The sequence below is a fragment of the Myxine glutinosa genome, chromosome 2, assembly GCF_964187855.1.
Source record: "Myxine glutinosa chromosome 2, kmMyxGlut1.1, whole genome shotgun sequence".
Taxonomy (NCBI): Eukaryota; Metazoa; Chordata; class Myxini; order Myxiniformes; family Myxinidae; genus Myxine; species Myxine glutinosa.
The window spans coordinates 157,259,243-157,283,730 of NC_136262.1; the positions used below are offsets into that span (position 1 = coordinate 157,259,243).

At 44.9% G+C, this 24,488-nt stretch overlaps 1 protein-coding gene across 2 annotated transcripts in view; it reads right to left on the bottom strand.

Moving 5' to 3' along the window:
* The window catches only part of OSTF1 (osteoclast stimulating factor 1), a 50,307-nt gene extending 26,048 nt beyond the window's left edge, over positions 1 to 24,259 (bottom strand). The window contains exons 1-5 of one of the 2 annotated variants that reach the window (XM_078771852.1): positions 24,058 to 24,259; positions 21,975 to 22,021; positions 20,172 to 20,222; positions 17,400 to 17,463; positions 4,977 to 5,030 (exon numbers count right to left, since the gene is read on the bottom strand). In XM_078771852.1, the coding sequence (XP_078627978.1) occupies positions 4,977 to 5,030; positions 17,400 to 17,463; positions 20,172 to 20,222; positions 21,975 to 22,021; positions 24,058 to 24,130 (289 nt within the window). In that variant the 5' untranslated portion in view covers positions 24,131 to 24,259. Of the gene's footprint in view, positions 1 to 4,976; positions 5,031 to 17,399; positions 17,464 to 18,974; positions 19,079 to 20,171; positions 20,223 to 21,974; positions 22,022 to 24,057 lie in introns of those variants that run through there. The other variant, XM_078771853.1, reaches the window with a different exon arrangement.
* Positions 24,260 to 24,488: the final 229 nt, after the last annotated feature.

Here is a 24,488-nt window from a genome sequence, read left to right on the forward strand (position 1 = left end):
TTTACACGACCCGGGGTCTTTCCCTGCCAATCCATTGGCCAACTTACACTATGGGTTCTAAAAACCAATTCCCATTGACCAAACTGTGGTGCTTCTCAATTTGGGGTCTCACTCCCCCGATGCAACTCCCTGTGCCCTTGCACAATTTCAGGACTGGGGCGTGTAGCTCTCCCAGCAGGCCTACCCACCTGCACACCTCCACCACTGCAGTTGCCACCCGAGCTTACCTCACTCCTCACCCTAACCTATCTAATTGGGGAAGACCCCTCCTGGCTCTGTCACCCTTTGGTGCCCTCTGGCACTGGGCTACCCGGGTCCGTCCTCCAGATCCTCGGGCCCCATCCACAACAACTACCGGCTCCCAGAGCCCACCTGCGGCCTCACCTGGCCGACATCCTAACAGTGGCGGAGTGTCAACCAACTACACACACTAACAGGCTACACGCCCAGCCATTTCCACAACACTAATGCACCCATTCAACAATCATTCTTCCACCACGCACCACAGATGCCAATATCCAACCACAATTTACCTGTACCCTCTACCTAACACTTACACTACCCTCCCCGGGTATTCGTGATGGGGGTCCATCCTCCTTTCCCCCATCCACACCTTCGCACCATCCACTCCACTCCACAGTTTCCACCATACTCACTCCACGACCATCCATTCCATACTCCATATACTCCAGACCATTTATTCCATACACCTGTTCTCCATTCACCTGTTGTTGCACACCTGTGCAATCACACCTGGTGCCACCTGCACCCTCCTTCCTTCCTGGACCATTCGGTCAACACAACACCAATACAATGCACAACCAAGTATTCCTCATATGCTGCTTCATACACTTCCATGCTCAATACAACTCACAATCACAATCATTTACTCATACACCTGTCCAGTTGCACACCTGTGCAATCACACCTTTTAACCATACACACGGCATCATCTGAACTACCTGTTGCCCTGCTAACTTAGTGCTCCCCGTCTTCCCTTTAAACTAAGCACATACCACGTCATTATCATCCAAACTAATCTACCTGCGTCCCCACTACAGGTATCATTGTCACTACCTAACCTTAACGTTACCTAAGGTCATCTCTAGGTCCCTACACACGATATCCTAACCCTCCCGGGCTAGTTTTCACTGCCAAACCCCATAAGTCTATTGCTCCTTTGCCCCCGCTGTGAGAGATGGCAAAGTTGCCATCCCATCACATCGGGCATCTCTCACTACTATCAATTTGGCTCATCCAATTGCAACCAATCAAAACTTTTCCAAATTACTGCCAATTTTATTCACTTTTATTAAATTTCGGATCAAAAACACTATCCTCATCGTCACAGTCCGCTTTATCTGAGCCTCGGTGCTTCGTCACATCATTAAAACTCGGCTTCGCAAAGCCGAGCAATGAATTTGGGTGGTTTGGTCGCCTGCAGTTGGATCCGTCCAGCATTCACGACTCTGGGGAGGAGGCATGCTCGGGCCGAGGTTCCACGCATCATCGCGGCTCGGAACCTTGCGGTCCCGGGGCCGATAACTCAATCTCGCCCGGTCGGAACCCCGCCCCCACCAGGGGGCACCGTTCCGCTTCCTCCCACTCGCCCTTGAACTGGACCGGTCGCCTCGCCCGACAAGGCCCGGACTCGACCGTGCAGGGCGGGACCAAGCCCGAATCGGCAACGACGCTTCGAAGAGAAGCGACGCAGCATCGATCCGCGCCGGGCCTGGCATCCAACAAAGCGCACCGCGCCCCGAGTGCTCGCATCGGCTATCCGTCGCCCTAAACGCTGCCCCGTTCAACGTCGACGCCTTACTCGCATGCCCACACGCACAGTCGCACACGCGACCCTTTTGACACTCACAAAACCTGGCGTTCCAACGCCTCCAGTGCATCCCACACACTCCGTCCATTCAACCACCGCACTCCCTGTTGCACACCACACCTCTCGCGCACACTCGCCGTTCGCACACCTCGTTCCACACCTCTCCTCCGTTACGTCCTCCGTAACACTCATCATGGGCGTGCACTCTTGCATCCACCCACTCACGCGCTTCAATGGGCTCTCCCACACCCGCGCCACAACCAACTCAGGTGTGCTTCCTCGCACACTCATCCCAAGCGTGCATCCTCGCACCCGCTCCTCGGTCACATACTGTGACAACCATGGTCACACTCCGTACACCCCGACGTGCATTCTCGCTCGCACTCGGTTTCACACTCGCGCTCCGATGTGCCCTCTCGCACCTGCGCCATCACCAACTCACTCTCCGTGTCACACTCCGTACACCCCGACGTGCATTCTCGCTCGCACTCGGTATCATTCCCACACTTTATAACACGCTCACTCTTTGACGCACACTTTTTCCTCACACGCGTGCCATTTTTACTCACACGGGACCCTTCACCAACGCCCGGGTGCCATATCGATCCCAATCGCGCGACAATCCTGTTGTCGCCAAACATCCTTCCACTAAATCGCCCCGCACAATACACAGCACGACTCACCTGGGGGATCCTTTTCTCCACGCGCACCTGCAAACTTCCATTTGGGTTAAGCACAGCATCGTGATGTGAGCAGGGACTTTGAGCATAATCCATTTCTCCCTGCAATTCCCGGGCTACCTCCGTCGTCTCTTCAATTTTAATTCCCAGCACTTTTTCTTTATTCACCTCGACGACCGTTGGCTTTATTAAAATTCCCTCTTCTACCTCAGCGGTCGCCGGCTGCCCCATACCCCGGGTCGCGATCTCTATACCCGTCATTTTACCCGCGCTTTCCTCCGCTTCGCCCAACCAGTGCTCCTCGACCCGCTTTACCTCGTCGTGCACCCTTGGGACCCTTTCGCTCAACCTGCGGTCTCTGTCCCTCTCCAGTCCCTCATTATCGGCCCTCATTTCGTTTGTTATTGCTTCAATTTGGCCCCTCAATCGCTCACTATTAGCCCTCATTTCGTCCCTCATTCGCTCACCCATTTTTAGCATGAGGGCCTCCATTTGTAGCAAAAGGTTCGAATCCACCAATGCTGCGGGCGCGGCTGCCGCAACCTCGTGTGAGGCGCCGTTTTGCGCCTCTCCAGCCACATGCGCGAGGGCGCCATTTTGCGCGCCTGAAACTCCCTCAACCACCTCCTCATTGTTCTCCTCCCTCTGATCCTGGGTTACCCCTAACCCCTCTTCTAGTTCCCCCATCGCCATCCCGCCGCCTTGACTAGCCATGGCACGATTTCCAAATTTAAGTTTTTAAATAAAACAAAATTTTGGGCCACCCGTAATTTTGAGCGCGCTATTCGCACGTCAGGTCCGAATCTCACTCCCAGGCACCAATTGTTACGGACCGCGGATAAGATGTTAATTTGCCGAGCAGATGGCGCCGCGGCCCGAACCGTTTTTACAATGACTAAGACCCGATTCCTTAAACGTGGGCCAAATCGTGCCACAGATATTCAATGGGGAAAAGACAAAGGCGACACGGATGTGAAGAAGAGGAAGACAGAAGTAGGGAATACGAATATAATTTATTTGCTATTTACAACCAAAAGAAACCAAGGAGAAGGAAGGATAATAAAATAATTTACAGAAGAAATCAAGGAGACACAGTGAAACTCTAGCTTATCTATTACAGTCTTAATTAACCCAGGGACAGAACAAACAAAACAAACTCACGTACACAAAAGGATGGAAGGACAGGAATCGTTTGGAGGGATGAGCAGGTGGAATCACAGGGCACAGCGAGCAGGTCCACTCGGGGCGGGAAGCGAGGAGCCGGCAGCTCCTTGTATTCGGCTTTCACCGCACACCGGCAGGGTCACTCGCTGCTCCGTCAGGGCTTCACGCGGCTGGTTGAAGCGGCTCTCTGCAGAACTCTTTCTTTGCACTTCTGGACTTGGTCTCCTCTGCGTCTGCCGTCTCTGGTGCACTTCTGGTTTCGCACTTCTCGCTCGCAACCCTTTCTTTGCACTTCTCACTTGGCCTCCTTCTCATCACTCTCGCGCACTTCTCTCAGAGGCGCGCGCCCTTTTTATAACGCCGCGGGCAAATCAAGCCGCCGGCCTCCAGGACACGCCCATCGGTGAGCTCGCCTCGGCCCTGATTGGTCGGCACGGGCCCTTTGGCTCCACCCTTGATGACGATGGGCGGGCACGCCCAGGATTCGGCAGCTCCTCCCCCTTCCTCTCCCAGCCTACCTCGTGGCTAATGGAGTCGCGGTGAAAACAACAACCCACAGCTGCAGCAAATGCGGTTGGCAGGAAAGGCTATGGGAATGGGAATGAAAGGGGATCTATTTATTTGAATTCGGTGCAATGGAGTGTCAATTAATGGAAGACAAATCCTTAGCCTAATACACAGAATAAGGAAATAACTACCAACAAGGAGGAAATCTATGATTGGCTAACGTGATTGTTTATGAAATAACTACGGAACCACCTTTGACCTTTATACACAACTGGAGGAAGGAGGGTTCACAGTAAAACAATAAAAAAAAAACACAATCCTCATATCCACAACATATATATATATATATATATATATATATATATATATATATATATATATATATATATATATATATATATATATCTCAACTATAAAAGAAGCCATTTCTGTCTGTTTGTTTGTCGTGTTATAACTTGAGAACGGATTAACAAATTTCAATAAACCCAACTACGGTGGATTCGGGTAACTCCCGAATGTTTGTGATTTAATTTCTTTTTTGTGATTTAATTTTGTTTGTTTGTTTGTGATTTAATTTTTTTTAAAGTGTGCATGAGACATGCGTGTCAAAACTGCAAATACCAACACTTGACGTTGGTTATCCCTGTACAGAGAGAGCAGGATCTCCCAGGAATCCTTTTTTTTTCTTCCCCCATAGATTAGCCATAGCAGCAAAGATTGGTATTTCAGTCAGTGAAGCGACGGGTCTTATCTTCTCGTACATATAAAACAGAACTGTCACCATGAAACCTCACCCCTCTTAGCTGCCTCTTGTAGGGGTGCGTCAATGCTCTGTGCTTGTTCCGCCACTGCATACAAAGTCAAATAAAAAGAATGAGCTAAATCACACATTCACCTAAAGTCCTAAACATTCCAGCAGAGGGAGATAATGTAACACGAATAACTGAAAGCATGTTGAAGAAAACATCAAATACAACAAATACATCATACCCTGCCTCTCTCCAATAAGTACCTTTGTGCATTTTTATCGAGACAATTCTGTTTCACTCATCTTCTTGCATAACATCCAAATATTGTTCATCATGAAATGCAATATTTATAACCTTTTAATTTGCAAGCATCAATAAAAGTAAGACTGCGCTATCCAACATCACAAAATGTTTTCCTTTTGGTCATGTCACTCTTTCTCAAGCCTAGATTATGGAAACAGTTATTTATTTCCAAGCATTACATTTTATAGTCAAACATCTGTTACGTGCTCCTCCCCAAACCCCGGTCACGGTGTACCTCCGAGCCCCGAGAGGAGTCACGGCAGAAAGATGTGTTATTCTGTATGTCAAAGATCAATGGTGAAAGCACACCAATTGTTACCAACAAACAAGTATTGTATTAAGATCACACAAGAATAACAGTACAAAAAAACAATAGTAATCAATTGTACAACAAATATATCATTCCTATGATGGTTCCATCAGTTTCGTACAATATAACTCACTGTGCTCCAAGTGAGCGAAAAGAACATCCCCAATGTCTCTATCCCGGCTTCAAGCCAAAGTTGTTCCATGCTCCAGTGATCGTCAGAACGATGTCGAATCGAGACCAGAATCCCATTTGGTTGACAGTGACAGTCACGCTGCTAAAGATGTGTGAAGGTGCCCTCAAGGCGACTGGGAAATCACCCCTTTGGATATGGACGTTCAACGGCTCCCTTTACGGCGAACCGCAAATTTCCATTCAAAATCCACGTTACACACACACACCAGCTTAACTTCTGGATGCGGTGAAATGGTTGAAGTGAGGCAAAGAGCCCAGAGTGATGCGAAATCAGGCGAGAGACAAAAACGGCCAACGGGCCTCTTCTCGAGGCGCAACTGCCCTCAAACAACGATTCTCTTCGGAATCAACCGCAAAACCAGACACACAGGTTGATCTGTCACAGGGTGAAAACAACTCTGTCGCAGGAATCCCTTTCCCGGGAAATCCGAAGTTCACTCGTGACCCTCGTTTGCCAACGTTTGCTCAAGACCTCGAAGTAGCTCGGCTTCTTGTCCGACTCACTCGCTCCGCCTCCTTTTCCTCTTCTTCCTCTTCGTCCGGTTCCGGTTTCTTTTAAAACATTAACTTTTTTTACCTTTTGAAAATAGTAATCTCTATTTCACTTAAACGACAACAATAGTAGTACATGCAACCAAAAATGTTTACAGTGGATGAGAACCACAACAATGGAAGTGACGAATCCGTAACACATCCCACATATTACATTACTTTATGTGGAATATATACATACAGACTTGGCATTTAATATGGAATATTTTCTTTTTTCTTGACTTGGGTTTACTTTCTTAACTCAGTATTCAATCTGGTGAGTTTCTTTTACACTTTGGTGATTTATTTGTTAAAAGAACCATGTCACTGATTGTCTGTCGCAGCAAGAAGTCAACAACAGGATTATATCACAGGTGGCATGGCAAAATGTACGGACAGGTGCATTTGATGATTGGCTTCACAGTTGGGTATACAAGGGTTGTTGCGTTCTGTATTAGTGGAAAACAACTGCTGCACGTCTCCAAAAGTTATTGCCACTTCCTCTGGAGATGGTCCGTCAACTCGACAATGCTGTTTGTCATGGAGTGGTGGCCTTACGAAATTACGGCATGAAACAGCGTGCTATTGCTCGGCAGTATGGCATCACTCAAGGTCAGGTGTCCAAGATCCTGAAACGAAATGCTCAGAGGGGTGTCCCTACTCCAATACCGAGGCCAGGACGTCCCCGCAGAATCACAAGGAGGGATGATCACCAGCTGCACCGGTTAGTCCGCAATGGCTGTACCAAGTCAGCTAATCGGCTTAGGGCTGAGTGGCAGCAACTGACAAATGTGCCTGTATCCAGAAGGCTAGTCAACCAACGACTGGTTCAAGCAGGCTATCGTGCCAGGTGTCCCCTGAGAAAGCCACGCCTGACCAGACAACACCGCCAGCGCCGATTGCATTGGGCCAGAGAGCACCGTCAATGGCAGCCAGGACACTGGAATCACGTGATCTTCAGTGACGAGTCTAGATTTCTGGTCTATCGTCAAGATGGCCGCGTCCGAGTGCGCAGACAAGTGCATGAAGCCTACAACAAAGATTGTATAGTGCCAAGAGTCCAAGCTGGAGGTGGTGGGGTGACCGTTTGGGCTGCTTTTCATGCAGGGGGCAAAACTGAGCTGGTTGTTCTGAATGGAAACCTGAACCAGTTCAAGTAGAGGCCATTCTGGAAGAAACATTGCTTCTATTTGCTCGTGCAGCCTTTCGAGGAAACTTTGTCTTCCAAGATGACAATGCACGGCCTCATCGTGCTCGCATGATCCAACACTTTCTTGCTGACCGTGGTGTAGAGCATATGGAGTGGCCTGCCATGTCCCCGGATATGAATCCGATAGAGAACTTGTGGGCAGAATTAACGCGTCAAATCGACCACTTGGACCAGCAGCCGACCTCTGTGCGTGAATTGCAGCAGGCTATTGTCATTGCATGGCAAGCGATTCCTGTCCAAACTTTGGCAAATCTCGTGAACAGCATGCCTCAACGTGTACATGCTCTCCTGAATGCTCGTGGGGGTTACACGAAGTACTGAACTGTAATTTTACTGTCCGTAATCCCAGTCGCAATTTAACTTTTGTTTTTGTTAAAAAAAATTTTGGCTAATGTGCAAAATAAAGAGATACTTCTGGAAAACGTACAGAAGTTTAACACAGTACTGTCCATGAATTGAGTTCGATATCAGTTTACATCACTTTCAAGGATCAATTTATTTGTTTCGAAATGTCAAATGTGGTTTTTGGTTCTTTTAAAGGTCACATTAACAAAATCTAGAATAATTTCAACATAATTCCAATGAACTTTTGGTTCTAAGACATCTTGAAAAGTAAGTTCACCCCCACAAAAAAAATATTCCATATTAAATGCCAAGTCCGTATATATATATCTTCTTCTCAAGCAATAAGCATTTCTTCCTCATTCCATCACGAGATAATGCTACGGTAGTAAGCAAGAGTTTAATGTGGCACTGTTACTCAAGATTCAAGCATTTCATGCAAAACTCATCCAAATAAAATCGTTTTAAAGTTATTCAAAAATAAATCTGAGCACATTCTTGGGTAATAATGTATTTTTCAAATAAAGTAGGTATTTACTTTAATTGCTTCAATGAACAAGTTGTATTTGTTTCAAGAAATAAGTTGTAATTTACAAAGAAACAAAGGGGCATTTTCAGATCATATATTTTTTAGCAACTTTTACTAAAAGTGCCCACCTTAGTATTGTCATGGAACCTTGTAGAGCTTTCAGGTGCAATTTTTCTGTTGTGATATTTCCTGTTATCTCTCTTAAAGTACTCTGGGAGGTTGTTTAGTTATTACTCCATTCTCTGCGACAATTACTGCTACGAGGAACAATTTCCAACGTTTCCAAGATCTCGTATCTTCCATTTTGACTTCCTGGTAATTTAGGGCTTCCGTTGGACATGTGCCAGAATACCCCAAATTTGAGTAAAACGATTCACGATCAATTATTTTAATTAAGGATATTTTTGGTAAAAGGATTTAAATAAAAATTTAGCAAGAAATTTCTCCATAATTAGAATGCATCTCGTCAAAATTGAAATACTTTCTCTTTCATGTTTCTCAAACACTACATTGCTCCAATGTCAACCAAGTCAAGCAGGTCTAAGCACAGTATGTGAAAGCACCTGGTCAAAACCAGTCCAGTGCTGAAGTAAGGCACATGTTTTTTTTTTGGCCTTATACTGCAAGTTAATTAGGTTTGAAATGAAATAGCAGATGCCTAATAAATATATAAATGAGAAAGCATCTGAAAATGCAAAGCCCATCCATATCCACTTTGGATTCAAACTTCTTCTGTATGCTAGACATGATGAAAGCAGCTAAGAAAATAAAAATATTGACGATTTTAGGTGATCTTGACCTTTTGTCCTCAAAAGCAATATGCATCAGTGACCCAAAATGTAAACCCTACTCAAATTTCAAATCAATCGGATGAAAATTTGCGATTCTATGCAACCTTGACCTTTGACATATTGTTCTAAAAAAAAAAAACCCAAAAAATAATTGGCTTCTAACTTTTGATTGCAGAACAAATTCAGTGACCCAATGTGAAAATTCTTAAAATTTCAGGTCAATCGGATGAAAATTGACAATTTTATGTGACGTTGACCTTTGACCAAATTATTGATTTGTCTTGTCCATCATCCTTTTGTTTTATTTGAAAATTTGTTTTGTTGAAAACATCAAAGTTTTGTTGAAAATTTGATGGCAAAAGCTCAAACAGTAAAAAAAAATGTGTGTGGTGGTCTGTATACAGGATGTGCATACATTACCTGACACCTTTTGAAAAGTAATAATGTGAAAAATATTACAGAGAGAAGAATCCAATTTTATTTAATTAGACAAACAACTCAAAGGTTTTTCTTCATTTTTGTTGCAGATCCGTTGTAGTAGCAGTGCTATCAAAAGAGAGAAATTGGAAATCTTTTAAAAAGGGTTGTTGGTCGAGACCACATCATACAACCACATCATACGCAGAGAGGAGGAAGAAAGAAGAGTATGTCAAGGAAAAAGAGGCCACAATGGGCGGTTTGATTCTGACCCTAACTAAGTCATGTACCAATGACCATCAAAACGGCACGTGCTGCTTCCTTGATTGATGCTCTGCATTTCAAAGAAAAGAGCATGGAGAAACCCCATTGGTTGGCATCCATGCGCAGGAGTGAATTCCTCCTCAGTTGCTCCATTGGGTGCGGAGAGAAAAGAGATGTCATAAAAAGATGGTGTTGCTGGTAATAAGAGTGCTCTGTGAAGTGATGTCCCTTCCCCCAAGATCAGTGGTTGTATTTGTCTGGTCAATTCTGGTGTTGTCTATTGTATTTGTTTTCATGTGCATGTGTAGTTTGTGTTCCAGCTCTTCTATGAGCATTTGACCCTGCACAAAAAAAACCTTCTCTCTTCAACAATAGCGGTTTACTGCCTTGAAGTAAAGCAGTACATATCTCTGCTCCTTATACAGGTATGTCTGTGCGTGCGTGAAGTGACCTCAGAGACATGCAACGCAGAGACAGGTGTAAACCTCTACAGAAGTGTCTCCAACACGTTGGCTGTAATATTTTACTTTGGGGAGGGGGGCGGGGGGAGTAGATGTCCACCAGGTTTTTATTTTATTTTACGTGGGTTTCAAGCCAACATTCAGGGTTTTTCAAACATAATGCACGACACAAACATAACCCATGGGGAGGGTGTGGTCACATTTATACTGTATCCAGTCTATTGCTAGAGGATCTAAGGCTCATAATGGAGCTGCCATACACAAATGGACATACAGCCGAATATACGGGACAACACAGGATTGTTAGAGACAAACACAGCCACGGAGCACGGGGAAAGTGCAGTCACTGGCCGGGGCACTCTGGGTACCATTGACGCCACAACAATAGCCCCACCTTTGTCACCGCACTAAACGGGGCATTTCCTAAATAGGAATTCTCCCGCCCCCCCTGTATTTACCTCCGTCACGAAAGGTGGGTGGAAGTCATGTTTTCAACCCCATCTGTCTGTCTGTTTGTGAACAAAATATCTCAAAAAGTTGTGGATGGCTTCAGCCGAAAATTGGTGGAGAGGTTGGGTACATGACAAGGACCAAATGATTAGATTTGGGTGAAGATCCAGATCCTATAATTTCTAAGTGATTATTCAGTTTTGAGAGATAGGGCCAAAAACAATATACAGTCGGACCTCGACATTCCCGGTCCCAACATTAGCAGGTTCCACGTATCTGCGGTTGATAAACTGCAATCTGCTTCTACATTCGCGGCCCTGTGTCCCGCGTATTCGCAGTTTTTCTCAGGCGCAAAAACAAATTCCACGAGCCGCAGGCATGACAGTTCTAAAACATATCTTCCATCAGCCATGTACAAAACAACTGTACATACACAAAAATACATATCTTCCACTGTGGGGGTTACCCCATTGGGACATAATCCACAGGCACGGGACCAGTGGGGCTTTTGATGGTGTGGGCGTGGCGTGCGCACAGTTGTTGGAGCCACGCCCCCGAAGAGCGATTTTACATTACAAAAGATGTATGAGTTCCGGTCGCGAGTTAGTTCTGTTGGAATAAAGGAGCTTTGAACAGCTGAGAAGTATCTCGTCCTCTCGTCATCCGCAACTCCTACATTGGTGACCCCGTCTTGCTCTTGACGTTTTCGGAGCTTCAAACGAACATGGCGACAAGCGCAGTTTCGATTAAACTGCCGGAGTTTTGGGAACGACAAGCGGCCGTCTGGTTCGCACAAGCTGAGGCCCAATTCGCCATTCGAAGCATTTCTGCCGACGACTCGAAGTATTATTATGTCGTGTCTGCGCTCAGATGCTCCACTGCGACCAGAGTGGTGAGCCTTCTCCAGGATCCTCCGAAGGACCGCAAGTACGAGACGCTAAAGGCGCTGCTGCTCGTAACCTTCGAGCTCACTGAGGCCGAGCGCGCCCGCGAACTACTTTCTCTACCCGGGCTGGGCGACTCCAAGCCGTCGGAGCTTATGGACCACATGTTGTCTCTCCTGGGCAGCCACCGACCATGTTTCCTCTTCAAAGAACTGTTCCTGCAACAGCTGCCAGGTCAGGGACGGATAGCCCTGGCCAACTCGTCTGTTAAGGATTTCCGCGCCCTGGCCAGGGAAGCAGACAAGTTTTTCTCCGCAGACAAGACAGGTCTGCAGACAAGACAGCAATGTAGTGCAGCTGCATGGGACCCCGGCCCCGTCGAGCCTACGCTGCTGGCGGACACCGTCGCGGCTGCCATTACGGCCCAGCGGCGGAAGGCCCCAGGCTTATGCTTTTACCACGCCAGGTTTGGTTCCAAGGCCAAAGTATGCCGGCCACCCTGCAGCTTCAGCGAGTCGGGAAACGGGATGGCCGGCGCTCGTTAACTGCCATGAGCGTCGGCCGTCCGGGCAGTTTGTTGTTCATTTCGGACACCGACTCGAAGGATAATACGGTCGCCGATTGTCGCCCCCAGTCCATAGCGGGCGAGGTTCACCTTGGCATCGACCACGCCCGCATGGCGGCCGATCAGATCTCCGACCCGGACATCCAGGCCTGCAGGGCGGCCGTCACGGGGCTTCGACTGTCTGATGTGCCGTTCAAGGACACAGGCACCACGCTACTGTGCGACGTATCTTTGGGACAGCCTCGCCCCGTCGTACCCACCAGCTGGAGACGGCTGGTGTTCGATGCCGTCCACGGTCTTTCTCACCCGGACAGTAAAACTCGGTCCCTGCTCGGATCATGAGTCGTTTCGGCCGGGTGGTTAAGGCCCCCCAAAAACTGACATTGCCCGTGCGAGTTAATTCTGGGGGGGGGGGGGGGGCGCATGTGGGGGTTACCCCATTGGGACATAATCCACAGGCACGGGACCAGTGGGGCTTTTGATGGTGTGGGCGTGGCGTACACACGGTTGTTTGAGCAACGCCCCCGAAGAGTGATTTTGCGTTATAAAAGATGTATGAGTTCCGGTCATGAGTTAGCTCTGTTGGAATAAAGGAGCTTTGAACAGCTGAGAGGTGTCTTGTCCTCTCGTCATCCGCAACTCCTACACGATGAGCATGACCTGCTTCAACATTCGTAGCCCTGTGTTTCTCGTTTTCATGGCTTCTTGTGGTCACTTAAAGATTTTTTTTTTTAATATTAAATATTTTTAGCAAGCTTCGCAAGATATCCCACCATTCATACTGTGCACATAGCCTCGCGTGATATCTCACCATTCGCACTGTGAATAATAGCCTTGCACGATATCTCACCATTCGCACTGTAAATAGCTTCGTGGGATATCCCACCAGCTACGTAACACGTCATACCCCCACGAGTTACTGTACATAATGAAAACACTCCACCACATCTATTAGTGCAATTATCTCTCCCTTTTTCCCATTGAAACAATGCCCTGACATTCGCGAGATTTTCCTTGAATCAGTAACCGACGGCAACCTATTCCCATCTCCCATTGAAACATTGTCCCCACATTCACAGATTTTGACAAAACTAGGTGGATTCATTGGTTAAGTGACAAGAACAAGCCAATTCGATTTTGGTTCATGCCTGAATCCTGATCCGGCCTATCAGTGGGATACAAAACAAAATGATAAGGGCAAATTATGTGCAAAGACAACACTGAAACTAGCAGTTAAGAGGGTTGGGCAAGGATGAGAGAGAAAACACACACACACACACACACACACACACACACACACACACACACACACACACACACACACACACACACACACACACACACCTCCCCCAACCCCTACTGTGTATTTGTCCAACTTCAAAAGGATGATGAATAGGGTTTTGAAGGCCAATCTGTTAACACGAATGTGTGTTCGAATAAATATTTATCAATCGTGGTTTCCTCGCTTCTAACTCCTGGGTCAGGAAGACAGGCTGTTTGTTCCTTGTGGGTTATGCAGTTTTTACCATGTGAGACATAATCCGTGGCTGGTGCTCACCATTTAAGCTAGGAGGTGCCTTGATTCACTTAATAGACGAGTTTGGTCCTCATTGGTTAGATTTTTTTTGCAGAATGTCGTCCTGATGAGGGCAAATAAGCCCTCGTCGGGACGGCATGGTGTTGAAGTCATGGGGACTAACTCCTATGGAGGAGGGGTCCAATTGTATGACCATGCATTCTGGCCCTTCAGGGTCAGGATACATGTGTTTTGATTGACCATGTGCTTCAGCCTTTGGGTTGAGGTGCATGTGTATGCCAATAGGACAGTCTTGATGGACGGTGTGCCTTGGCCGTGGGGTCAAGGTGCACGTCCAAGGCTGTTTAAATGTTTGATTTTTTTAACCTTTTTTATTATTAAAAAGGCACCTTCATAAGAGGCAAATAAGTCCTCGTCAGAACGGCATGGTGTTGAAGTCACGGGGACTAACTCCTATGGAGGAGGGGACCAATTGTATGACCATGCATTCTGGCCCTTTGGGGTCAGGATGCATGTGTTTTGATTGACTATGTGCTTCAGCGTTTGGGCTGAGGTGCATGTGTATGCCAATGGGACAGTCTTGATGGATGGTGTGCCTTGGCCGTGGGGTCAAGGTACACGTCAAAAGCTGTTTAAACGTTTGATTTATTACCTTTTTATTATTAAAAAAGGTGACTTCAAAAGAGGGCAAATAAGCCCGAAATCTGGAATGGTGGCTCTGCTTGATGTTTAGCCAATGGGGACCAAAGAATGAAATATCTGTCTGTCGACAGAGTGGCCGGGCTGAGGCCTCCGGGACGGAGGTGACGCTTTGGTCTAGGACAGTGTTTCCCAACTTTTTTCGCTATGTGGCCCAACTGGCTTTTGACCTGACATGTCATGGCCCAGTGGGGATCATAGCAATTTTTTGAAACCAAATAAATGTCAATAAGAACCACAACTTAATTCAATTTAGACTTTTGGAGTATTTAATGGAACAATATTTCTCATTTGAACAATTTATTTGTGAAATGAATTAATGTGAGTGAAGTAAAGCAAATTTATTTGTGACAAAGGGTCTTGCGAGAAAATTTTAGAACAGAACATTAAGAAAATCAATTGAAAAGGCAAATGAACACTTCAGACTTCAAGGCTTTTCCATAAAAAACAAATATTTATTTTAAATTAAGAAATGAAACTATTAACACATTGCAATAATAACCAGGAAAATAAAAAATATTTGAAAACTCATCTCCAGGGTGCTTTGCTTGTGGGCTGTAACACAAAACATTGCAGTATCTGCCAATTGAAAAAAAAGTCAAACCAGTTTAACCTAAAGCTACTTTAATGAGAGATGTTCTCCTGAATTTTCTGCACCAGTTTCCAAATCCTAGGTTCTGTTGTAGAAAGCGCACATCTAAGATCTGCCTCACATTCAAGGGGGTTCCGAGCCTTTGTCTTCAGCTGCACCAACGTTGAGAAGCCTGATTCACAAAGATAAGTTATTGCAAAGGGTAGGAGTTTCCAAAGGCATTCCTTTGCAATATTAAGGTAGCTTCCCATCGTTTTTGGCCAAAACTCAGAGATAGAGGAAGCTTCAAAGACATCTCTGCATCCAGAATCATTTTGAAATTCAATCAGTTCATCTTGTAGGTCGAACATGGTAAAGTTCCCTTCCTCAGCCTTTCGTTTCCAGTTTTCAAGCTTCTGTGTAAATGCACTGAGAGTGTCAATGAACTGAATGATAGTTGTTCCCTTTCCTTGCAGCTTTAGATTCAGTCTGTTCAGTTGATCAAAAATATCCACAAGGTATGCGAGGCGAAAGACCCACAGCTTTTCATGGAAGGAAGCTTCAAGTTTGTGCTTTTCTTGCATCTGTAGGAAACTCTGCATTTCTTCTCGGAGTTCAAACACTCGTCCCACAACATTTCCTTTTGATAGCCAACGCACCTTGGTGTAGTAAAACAGGTTCTTATGCTCTGAATCCATTTCTGTGCACAATTGCTTGAACAGTTGGGAATTCAAAGTACTGATTTTCACGTAGTTCACAATTTTGATGACTTGTTCAAGAACATCCTGAAGATGAGATGGAAGGGTTTTTTAAGCAAGAGCTTGCCGATGAATCAGACAATGAACGGAAATGATGCCTGGAGATAGATTTCGAACAAGCGCTTGGAAGCCACTTTTTTCTCCTCGCGTAGCTGGGGTGCCATCGGTGCACACTCCACAGAGATTGTGCCAGTTCAGTTCCTCATGGTCAAAGAAATGTGTTACTTTTTCCATCACATCCACAGCTCTGGTATTTCTTTCGAGAGAACGGCAGAATAAGAATTCTTCCTTGATGGAATCACCCTTCACATACCGAACAAGGCAAGAAGCTGGGAACAGGATGAAACATCTGTGGATTTATCCAACTGAATTGAGAACATTCCAAATGCAGCGTCTTTGATTTCAGCAATCACCTGTTCTTTTATGTCGCTAGACAAGTCAGCAATCCTCCTTTGAACCGTATTATTTGACAGAGAAATTTTGTTGAACTTTTTTTCAGCTTCTTCTCCAAGCAAAATCTTAGCCATCTTCAGAGCACATGGCTTGATCAGAGTCTCTCCGACTGTGTGAGGTTTCTTCTGTTGCACAATGAGGAGGCTGACAGCATAAGAAGCCTCCGTTAGATGCTTGTTTTGCTGAAATAATGTTCCACTTTAATGAACTCACAAGGTATCAAACAAGGAAGACATTCTTAATAGAGATGGATACAATTAATGATCGATACAAAGTCTGTGTTCAGTGAAAATTTCTCCTTCGCTTTCACAATAACCCAGATAAAGCAGTTCCTTATAAGCGCAGCATTTGTCATTTCACAACTTCCCCAAAATGTACTGTAACAGGAAGATGGAAACCAGCCAATCATCAACTTTACTAACGAACAACGGGGTATAAAAAAGGGCTTGTCGATTATTTAGTCATCCACAGCAGGATTGTTTTTCTTTTTTAGAGACACACAGAAAGACTGAGCCTTGTGTTGGAGCAAGATTACAAATGCAGAAAGGGTCACACACTGACATCTGGGTGTTGGGGAAAGTCAGACACAAGACAAACAATCATGGAAATTAAGAAGAGGATCAAGCAAGGACAACAAGGAGAAATGCTATTGAAGAAACAAACGGAAATGAACACAGATAGGAGATGAATTCAAAAAGGAAGGTAATTGGTATGTCTGAACCTAGGCAGGCTGACAAGAAGTGCGTTACTTAATGAAGGCTTGCAGCTGAAAAAAGTTTGGGAAGAATAGATGTCAGATCGCACAATCAGGGCGCAGCTAATCACTAACCAGTTGAAGACAATGCCACAACCCTGTCTGCAATGAGAGAGGAGCAGACCTGAGCTGTGGAACCATCTCAGCTCAGATGAATGACTTGATTCACGGCATCCAGGAGTGCAAGATGAGATGCGAGTGCCACAGCACTGCTTAAAAATAAGGGGCGCACCGCTTATAAAATATCTGCAGGGAACCCATATATGACATCAAAGTATATCATAAGGCAGACTTTATCCAAGTACATGTCCTGCATGACAAATACTTAGCCAAAGAATCATGAGGAATGCAAGACACCTGGAACTCAGGATGGGCTTAATTTGTGATGCGAATGGCAAACCCAACATCAACACACAAGGCCGGGATTATCGGAAACAACGATCTTACCATAATTACTAGGGACCAAGCCGGTTCGACCTTTACATGTTCCCTTCCACCAATTGGGGTCATTCTGATCAGACAAACACAAGAGAAAGCACTCATATATCAGGGCACTCATCATGTGCAAGCAAATGCAATGCTCCAGAAGAAACTCCAGTAACTTGTATGCAAATCACAATTTGACTGACATAAAAAAAAATCTAGCCGCAAGAAAAATTCTCATGATTTTCTTGCTTCAAGAAAACATTTTAAGAACTATTTCCTGATGAAAAAAATTATGTTTGGTAGTGAACAAAGAAAATTATGGTTGGTAGTGAACAAAGAAAATTATGGTTGGCAGAGCGCAGAAACTGTGTATGTGCACTTCATCAATGATACGCGAGCCGAAAGACAGACCGCTGTGGTTGACGGAGACATTTGTTGATTTTTCGAGTTGTAAACGTGCACAAACACAAGTTGTAAATGTAAATGCACAATGAGGAATATATTCCTTAGGAGTCATAAATGCACTGTAAGGGGTGGAGAAAGTGGCAGACTGTTATTTTGTGGTGGTGGGGGGGGGGGGGGGGTGGGGGGGAGGGGGGAGGGCGAGGGAGTCATACAGCTGGCTTGTGCTAATAACGCTTCACTCTGCACCGTCCGCCTTTTCCGGTAACGTGCCGGTAGCAATCTTTATAGGTAGACCAGACCTTCTTCATCCTTGTCTTACACTTTGACTTTAGGCATGGTGCTGGCTTAACGGTTAAGATGGCTGGCTGGAGATCTTAAGATCTTGAGTTTGAGCTATTGTGCTGTTAAACAACACTAGGTAAGTCGACTCAACCAGCCATCCTTCCGAGGTACGTGCTTTCGTGCCCGAAAGCACTGTTTGATTGCTTCATCGCACTTCTTCATCACATTGACCTTACGGCCCAAAATAGCAACAAGGCGCTGGCAGCACGCAGTATTTTGGCTCAAATTGACCAAACATTTGTTTCCTGAATGCTGCTCATGCTCACGAGGCCCGACATGAAGCAAAGGTGTTTGAGACATGCTCCAAAGATTGCACCTAAATTATATCGGAGCAACAGATCCGATTGAAAATCTCATATAATAAATGTCTACTCACATGTGATGCAAATGCTACAGATTATTTTGATCGATCACTTGAAATTTCTGCCAAAAAAACCAGGCAAGCGCCACAGTGCAGCGACTTCAGCCTATTTGGAAAACTTCGTCATTCTCAAGTCGCTCGGTAAACATGAATCTGTATCCAATTCATCAAAGGGTGATTTTTGTTTCCAGCAGTCGATGAGTTTATGAATGAACGGAAGAGCAGATTTTGTGAAGGGAACCTTAGTTATCTATCGATCATTTTTTGTCATTGATCCTTCTTCACACAAATTCCTCGACTTTGAAATAGTCCATCACTTTGGAGTGCATTATGCTCATGCAGAAGACATTAAAATGGAGATCGGACAAGCCAAATTAATGATTGAGCAGGCAGAGCGAAGCTTTGGATCCATGGAAGAATTTGCACGATATATAAAACGTTTGGTGCTTTCCGCAAATTGAAACTGATTAAAACCATCTGAGAAGTACCTTGTTGGATGGTAGACTGCAAGCCTTGTCTATCATAAGCATCTGCAGAAACAGGGGATTCACCATTGACTTGGAAATTGTTGTCGACCGCTTTGTTCAGCGGTTTTGCGATACAAAAGTTAATGTGGTGTAAAGCTCGTAAATTGATTATCCTCTTTCCTTTTTGGTTCTATTTGATGTTTTTTGTCGATTTTAATTTACACTTTAAATGCTATACAGTATGTCTTTGTTTTTTTCTGTGTTATCGTCTTTTGGGTTTGTACATACTGTATGGTTTGTGTGCCCCCATAGTTATGCCACATATTTATGTATCCCCAATTCATGGATCGCCACCACAATCAATTAGTTGTAGGTAATCGAACAAGCCAACTGTATGACTCTCCTACTCCCCCACCATGAAATAACAGTCTGACACTTGCTCCCTCTCCTCCCTCCCCCAAGATTTTAGAAGCTAGCACCACTAGTGTGAATCACCCTGCCTGAAGCAGTTGTGTGTGTGTATTTGTCTTTACATGTGTGTGTCGTTGGTTGTTATTTCCATATGCGAGTTTCAGAATGTAGAACGAAGTCTTCCCAGGTCTCAAAGTCTCCACCTCCGTGCGTGCGTGCATGAGTCTGTGCGTGCGTGCATGAGTCTGTGCGTGCGTGCATGAGTCTGTGCGTGCGTGCATGAGTCTGTGCGTGCGTGCACGAGCCTGTGCGTGTGTGCATGAGACTGTGTGCGTGCGTGCATGAGCCTGTGTGCGTGCGTGCATGAGCCTGTGCGTGCGTGCATGAGCCTGTGCATGTGTGCATGAGCCTGTGCGTGTGTGCATGAGTCTGTGCGTGCGTCTGTGCATGCGTGCGTCTGTGCGTGCGTGCGTGCATCTGTGTGTGTGTGTGTGCGTGCATCTGTGCGTGCGTCTGTCTGTCTGTCTGTGCATGCGTCTGTGCGTGCATGTGTGCGTCTGTCTGTCTGTCTGTCTGTGTATGCGTCTGTGCGTGCGTGCGTGTGTCTGTGCATGCGTGCTCGCGCATGTGCAATGTGCATGTTGCTGTTGCCGGCTGCTATCTCCACACGTTGGTAAATAATAGTCGGAATACGTCTTAAAACATTCACCAGCATTTTGTCATACGGAGTGATAAAGAAAACACTTCTGTGAAGCAAGAATGACAAGAGTATAAAGTTGGAAGTTAGGATGTAAAAAGAAAACCTACGGTGTCGGACACGTACAAGATGTCCCCTTCTTCGAAGGAAAGCTCATCAGGCTGCACAATGAAGGGAGGAAGAAGAGTCTCAAAGATTCTGCAATAAATATCATAAGTATTCTGCAATATATATCAGCTGAACATAATTGCTGTGCTAACACTCCAACCATCGTTGTTTCAGTTTGGTAATTTGAAGAACCAGTGAGAATGAGACCAGAAACTGGACAGCAAAACCTCAGTTAAGCAGACAATAAACGATTATCCAGAAAACTGACTTGGCAACACGGAGTTGGGTGAAATAAAAAGTACTCCCATGGATGTAGAATGATGTGGCAATCAAACCACAAGCCCACATTGGCACAGATATGGGAGAACATTGATCAATCGTGCAAAAAGTGGTTAGGATCCTGGTACCCCGATTGCACTCTTGGTTTTTCCATTGACATGAATGCCGTTTTTAAATTTCATTAAATTCACTCACATTCTCACATTAATGGAGATATGTGCAGGGTTTTTGTTTTTTTTCATTTAAATTGTCTGAAGCTAACCCAGGCAAAACTAAAATGAGTCAAACCTCACTGAGTGACTTCTTCTTGAATCAGCAAGAAATCCACTTTAATTTATAAAAGAACAAGTACACCCACTCCCTATGCACGTGGCAGGAAGGGTCATGTTATTTATCCTCTCTGAAGTGTATAGATTACAGTAGAACTAGGTTGATGGGGGTTATGTTTTCACCCTGTCTGTCTGTTTGTGGGCAGGACACCTCAAAAAGTTGTGGACGGATTCAGATGAAATTTGGTGGAGAGGATCCGGGATCTGAGAACTTTTTAGTAATTCTTCACCATTGAGAGATGGGGCCAAAAACGATATAAAGCACAATATCTCAAGAAGTTTTGGAAAGATTTGGACAAAACTTGGTGGACAAATTGGACGTATGACAAGGACAAATTTTTTCAAGTTTGGTTGCGGTCCAGATGCAAATCCAGCTTATCAGTGGGACACAACACGTAAACTGTTCAGCCTGGCAGAGGTATGCGCTCTACCGAGTGCCGTTCTAGTTCTGTTTGCATCCACACCGATTACCATATCACAAGGAGAAAATGGTTATTTTTTATTGGATGAATGCATCTTAAAAATGCTTTCATGTGTTTGTGCCTTGTTCTTTCATAGCCGAACCGTAGCACCTAGTGGCCCCAAAGTTTGGGTGTACGGACTTCAGAATCTGAGCAAGATTTTAAGCTATCACAGATTGGCCTTGATGGCTGTTTTGAGGCCACCAAAGGCTACTATAAAGTGTATATTGGGATGTGGGTTCGGCAGTGCTGCTGCAGACCCACAGGCAAAAAGTAACCACCATGAGGCCAATAACCCCATAGCTTTTCAATATCCAACACATCCTGAAACCACTGTTGGGAAAAGCTTACCCAGACTGGAAGCGACAGGTATCCCCTTCTCTCCCTTCGGGGAGCGCTGGGTACCCCCTGCTAGTTAGTTATATTTATGAGTACCGGTATTGTAGTGCAACAAATGGATGTAAACACTTTTATAAGAACATGAATACACTGTGCAGGCCTCCACTTCAGTGTAAAAAAGAAGTTCTTGATATTTTGTTGTATTCTCAGATAGGACTTGGCCATGGTCACAGAACTGTCTGATTGGCTCATCTCATTACGGATAACTGACGTCTTTGAGCACATCCAAGGAATTGAAAAAAAAAAATAAACGAACTCATGTGACAAAGGCCTTAATCCGTGTTATTTGTGCCCCTAGGCCCTAGTAGAGTACAAATGATTGATTTGAATGACTTACCGTTCTTGGTTCAAACGTATACAGCGCCCGATATACTTTCACCTTGCCTGCGCATAGAAGAAGCAAAAACGAGGCATCAAAAATAAATCACAAAATGCGCGTGTTCAAGGTTAACAGTAATGGATTGATTAAACTTAAAGGGTGCAGCATGTGTTGTGTAACAAATCAGTGTCCTCTAACAATTAACTTTCCAACAATAAAAAGGCAAAGCAAACACAAATTAAAACTCTAGTTTTGGGGTGAAAAATGCGAGAAATGCAAAATAAACTAGATAACTACGATCGCAAAGCGATCGCCGAGGGTAAGCCTTCCACGGATACAGAACCGTCGGATTACCCGGGAAAAGCTTACCCTTAGCCCACAATCCAATAATGGCCATATTTATTTCAGACTACCATATGGCTTTGACCTACAACATTTGGGGATAGAGCGGAAATTAAGAGAACATGTCCCCGTCTACAATCTATCCATAAAACTGAACACCATGAAAATCAGAGGAAATTTATTCAAGTTATGATCAAATAGGTGATTTTTGATAATTTGGTCACAGTCTGAAAGGTGCACAACTTCAGTGCAGGTACATTATTATGATGCAAGGACATCGTGGAAGGCCAAACGGTGTTTGAGATTCCGCATTGACCATATTGAGCAATGACAAAAGCACGTTTTTTTTTTCAGACCGCCATTTGACTTTGACCTTTAACTCGGACGGGTATGATGTATATTAATCGTAAATGTACTTGGTTCTAAGCTATCGAGTGAGGGCAGTTTCATAATTGGGTCACGACCCTAAAATTGTCAAGGCCAAACAATGATATCCCCACATACCTTTTATTTTTATTATTGATGCAAAACTTCCTTCTGAAAGTCCCTGGATATTTGGCAGAAAAAGGGGAGACAAACCTAAATGGTGGTTTAGTACTCTGAGGGGTCTAAGATCGAGACCTTGAACTCAGAGGGGTATGATGTAAATAAAGCATAAATGGGCCTTGCTCTAGGCTATCTAATGAGGGCAATTTTGTTCTGATGCGACAAAGCTTAATCGAGTTATAGTGAAAAATGTTAAGTCTATAATTAGGATATGACCTTAAAAAATAGGTCAAGGTCACAAAATAAATTGACATCCCTGCATACTTTCTATTCACATTACTGAAGCAATATTTCATTCCGAAAGTCTGAGACAGCTCCAAGATACAGCTCGGAAATTGGGAATGCTTAGAGTGCAGGAAGAATATATATATATATATATATGGTGGTTTAGTACTCTAAGTGGTCTAACAAACTCTGTGGTACTATTAAAAATTTGGGGCACCAATTGTCCAATCTGGCCCATCAGTGGATACAAAATGTAAACCGTTCAGCCTGGCGGAGGTATGCCCTCTCCCGAGTGCCAGTCAAGTTGACAGTGCAATAACTTGAACTCTAGATCATCACCAAAATGTGTCTCAACTTACCCCCCCCCCCCCCCCCCTCACCCCTACAGGGATATTGGCAGGACTTGTAAGTAGCTAGTGTGTGGATGGTGAAGATATGGATGGGTAGTCGTATATATGGTGTTGGTGCAGCACAGGCATGATCATGATGAGCCGAATGACCAAAGTCGTGTGTGTGTGTGTGTATGTGTATGTGTGTGTGTGTGTGTGTGTGTTTTTAACTGCAGTGTCAACAAGGACTATACAGGTGTTTGTCTGCCAGATATTGATAAGCCCTACCAGAGTCCCGGGATGGACTCCCACACCATAACGTGCCAATCATATCATGTAACCTGTTTACGCGATACATGATGGCCATGACGGTGTAGGTCGTGGCATAACCTTTTTCTGCAGACTGCTACTGCATTAATAACAACACAATATTATACAATCAATATCGTACTCCGATTACTACACACTGAGTATGCAAAATGGAATCGGTAGTTTAGAAATAGTTGGTATTGCAGAATACAAGTGAATGCAGAAACTACCAGGAAGAGAAGAGACCAGGGAAGTTTTCGAAATCGCTCATTTCATTTTTTAAAATGTTTATTGCCATTGGAAAACGAGACGAAAGGAACCACAGAGGTCGATCCTTCACAGCGACTCACCGGGCTTGGCCGGTTTAGGAGGAATTGGCTTGGAAACGATCCCAACTCGCCCTTTATCTGTCTTGCTCGCCATGCTCCCTCCCTTCGCCGAGCCGAAGCGCGTCGTCTCAGCGAGCACCCGTACGCAAAGCGGAAGTGTAAATGAGGAGGAAATGGAAGCGCAGGGTGCGGCTGAGTGTTCATGTGCTGGGATTACCCTTCGCCTCCCACCGATTGAAAAAGGTTTCTTCAGCAATCAATCCGTGTTAGCTTAACCATTCGACCATCCAATAACAGCTAAATATTTTTTAATTCAACGTGTGTTTACAGCACAATGCTCTTGAGCCTTTCACGCCAATACACCGCCTCATAAAAAATTATCAACGAGAGGTCGAATCCATAGAATTAAAAAAAAAATTTTTTAAACAAAACAAAAAAACCCAGCGATATAT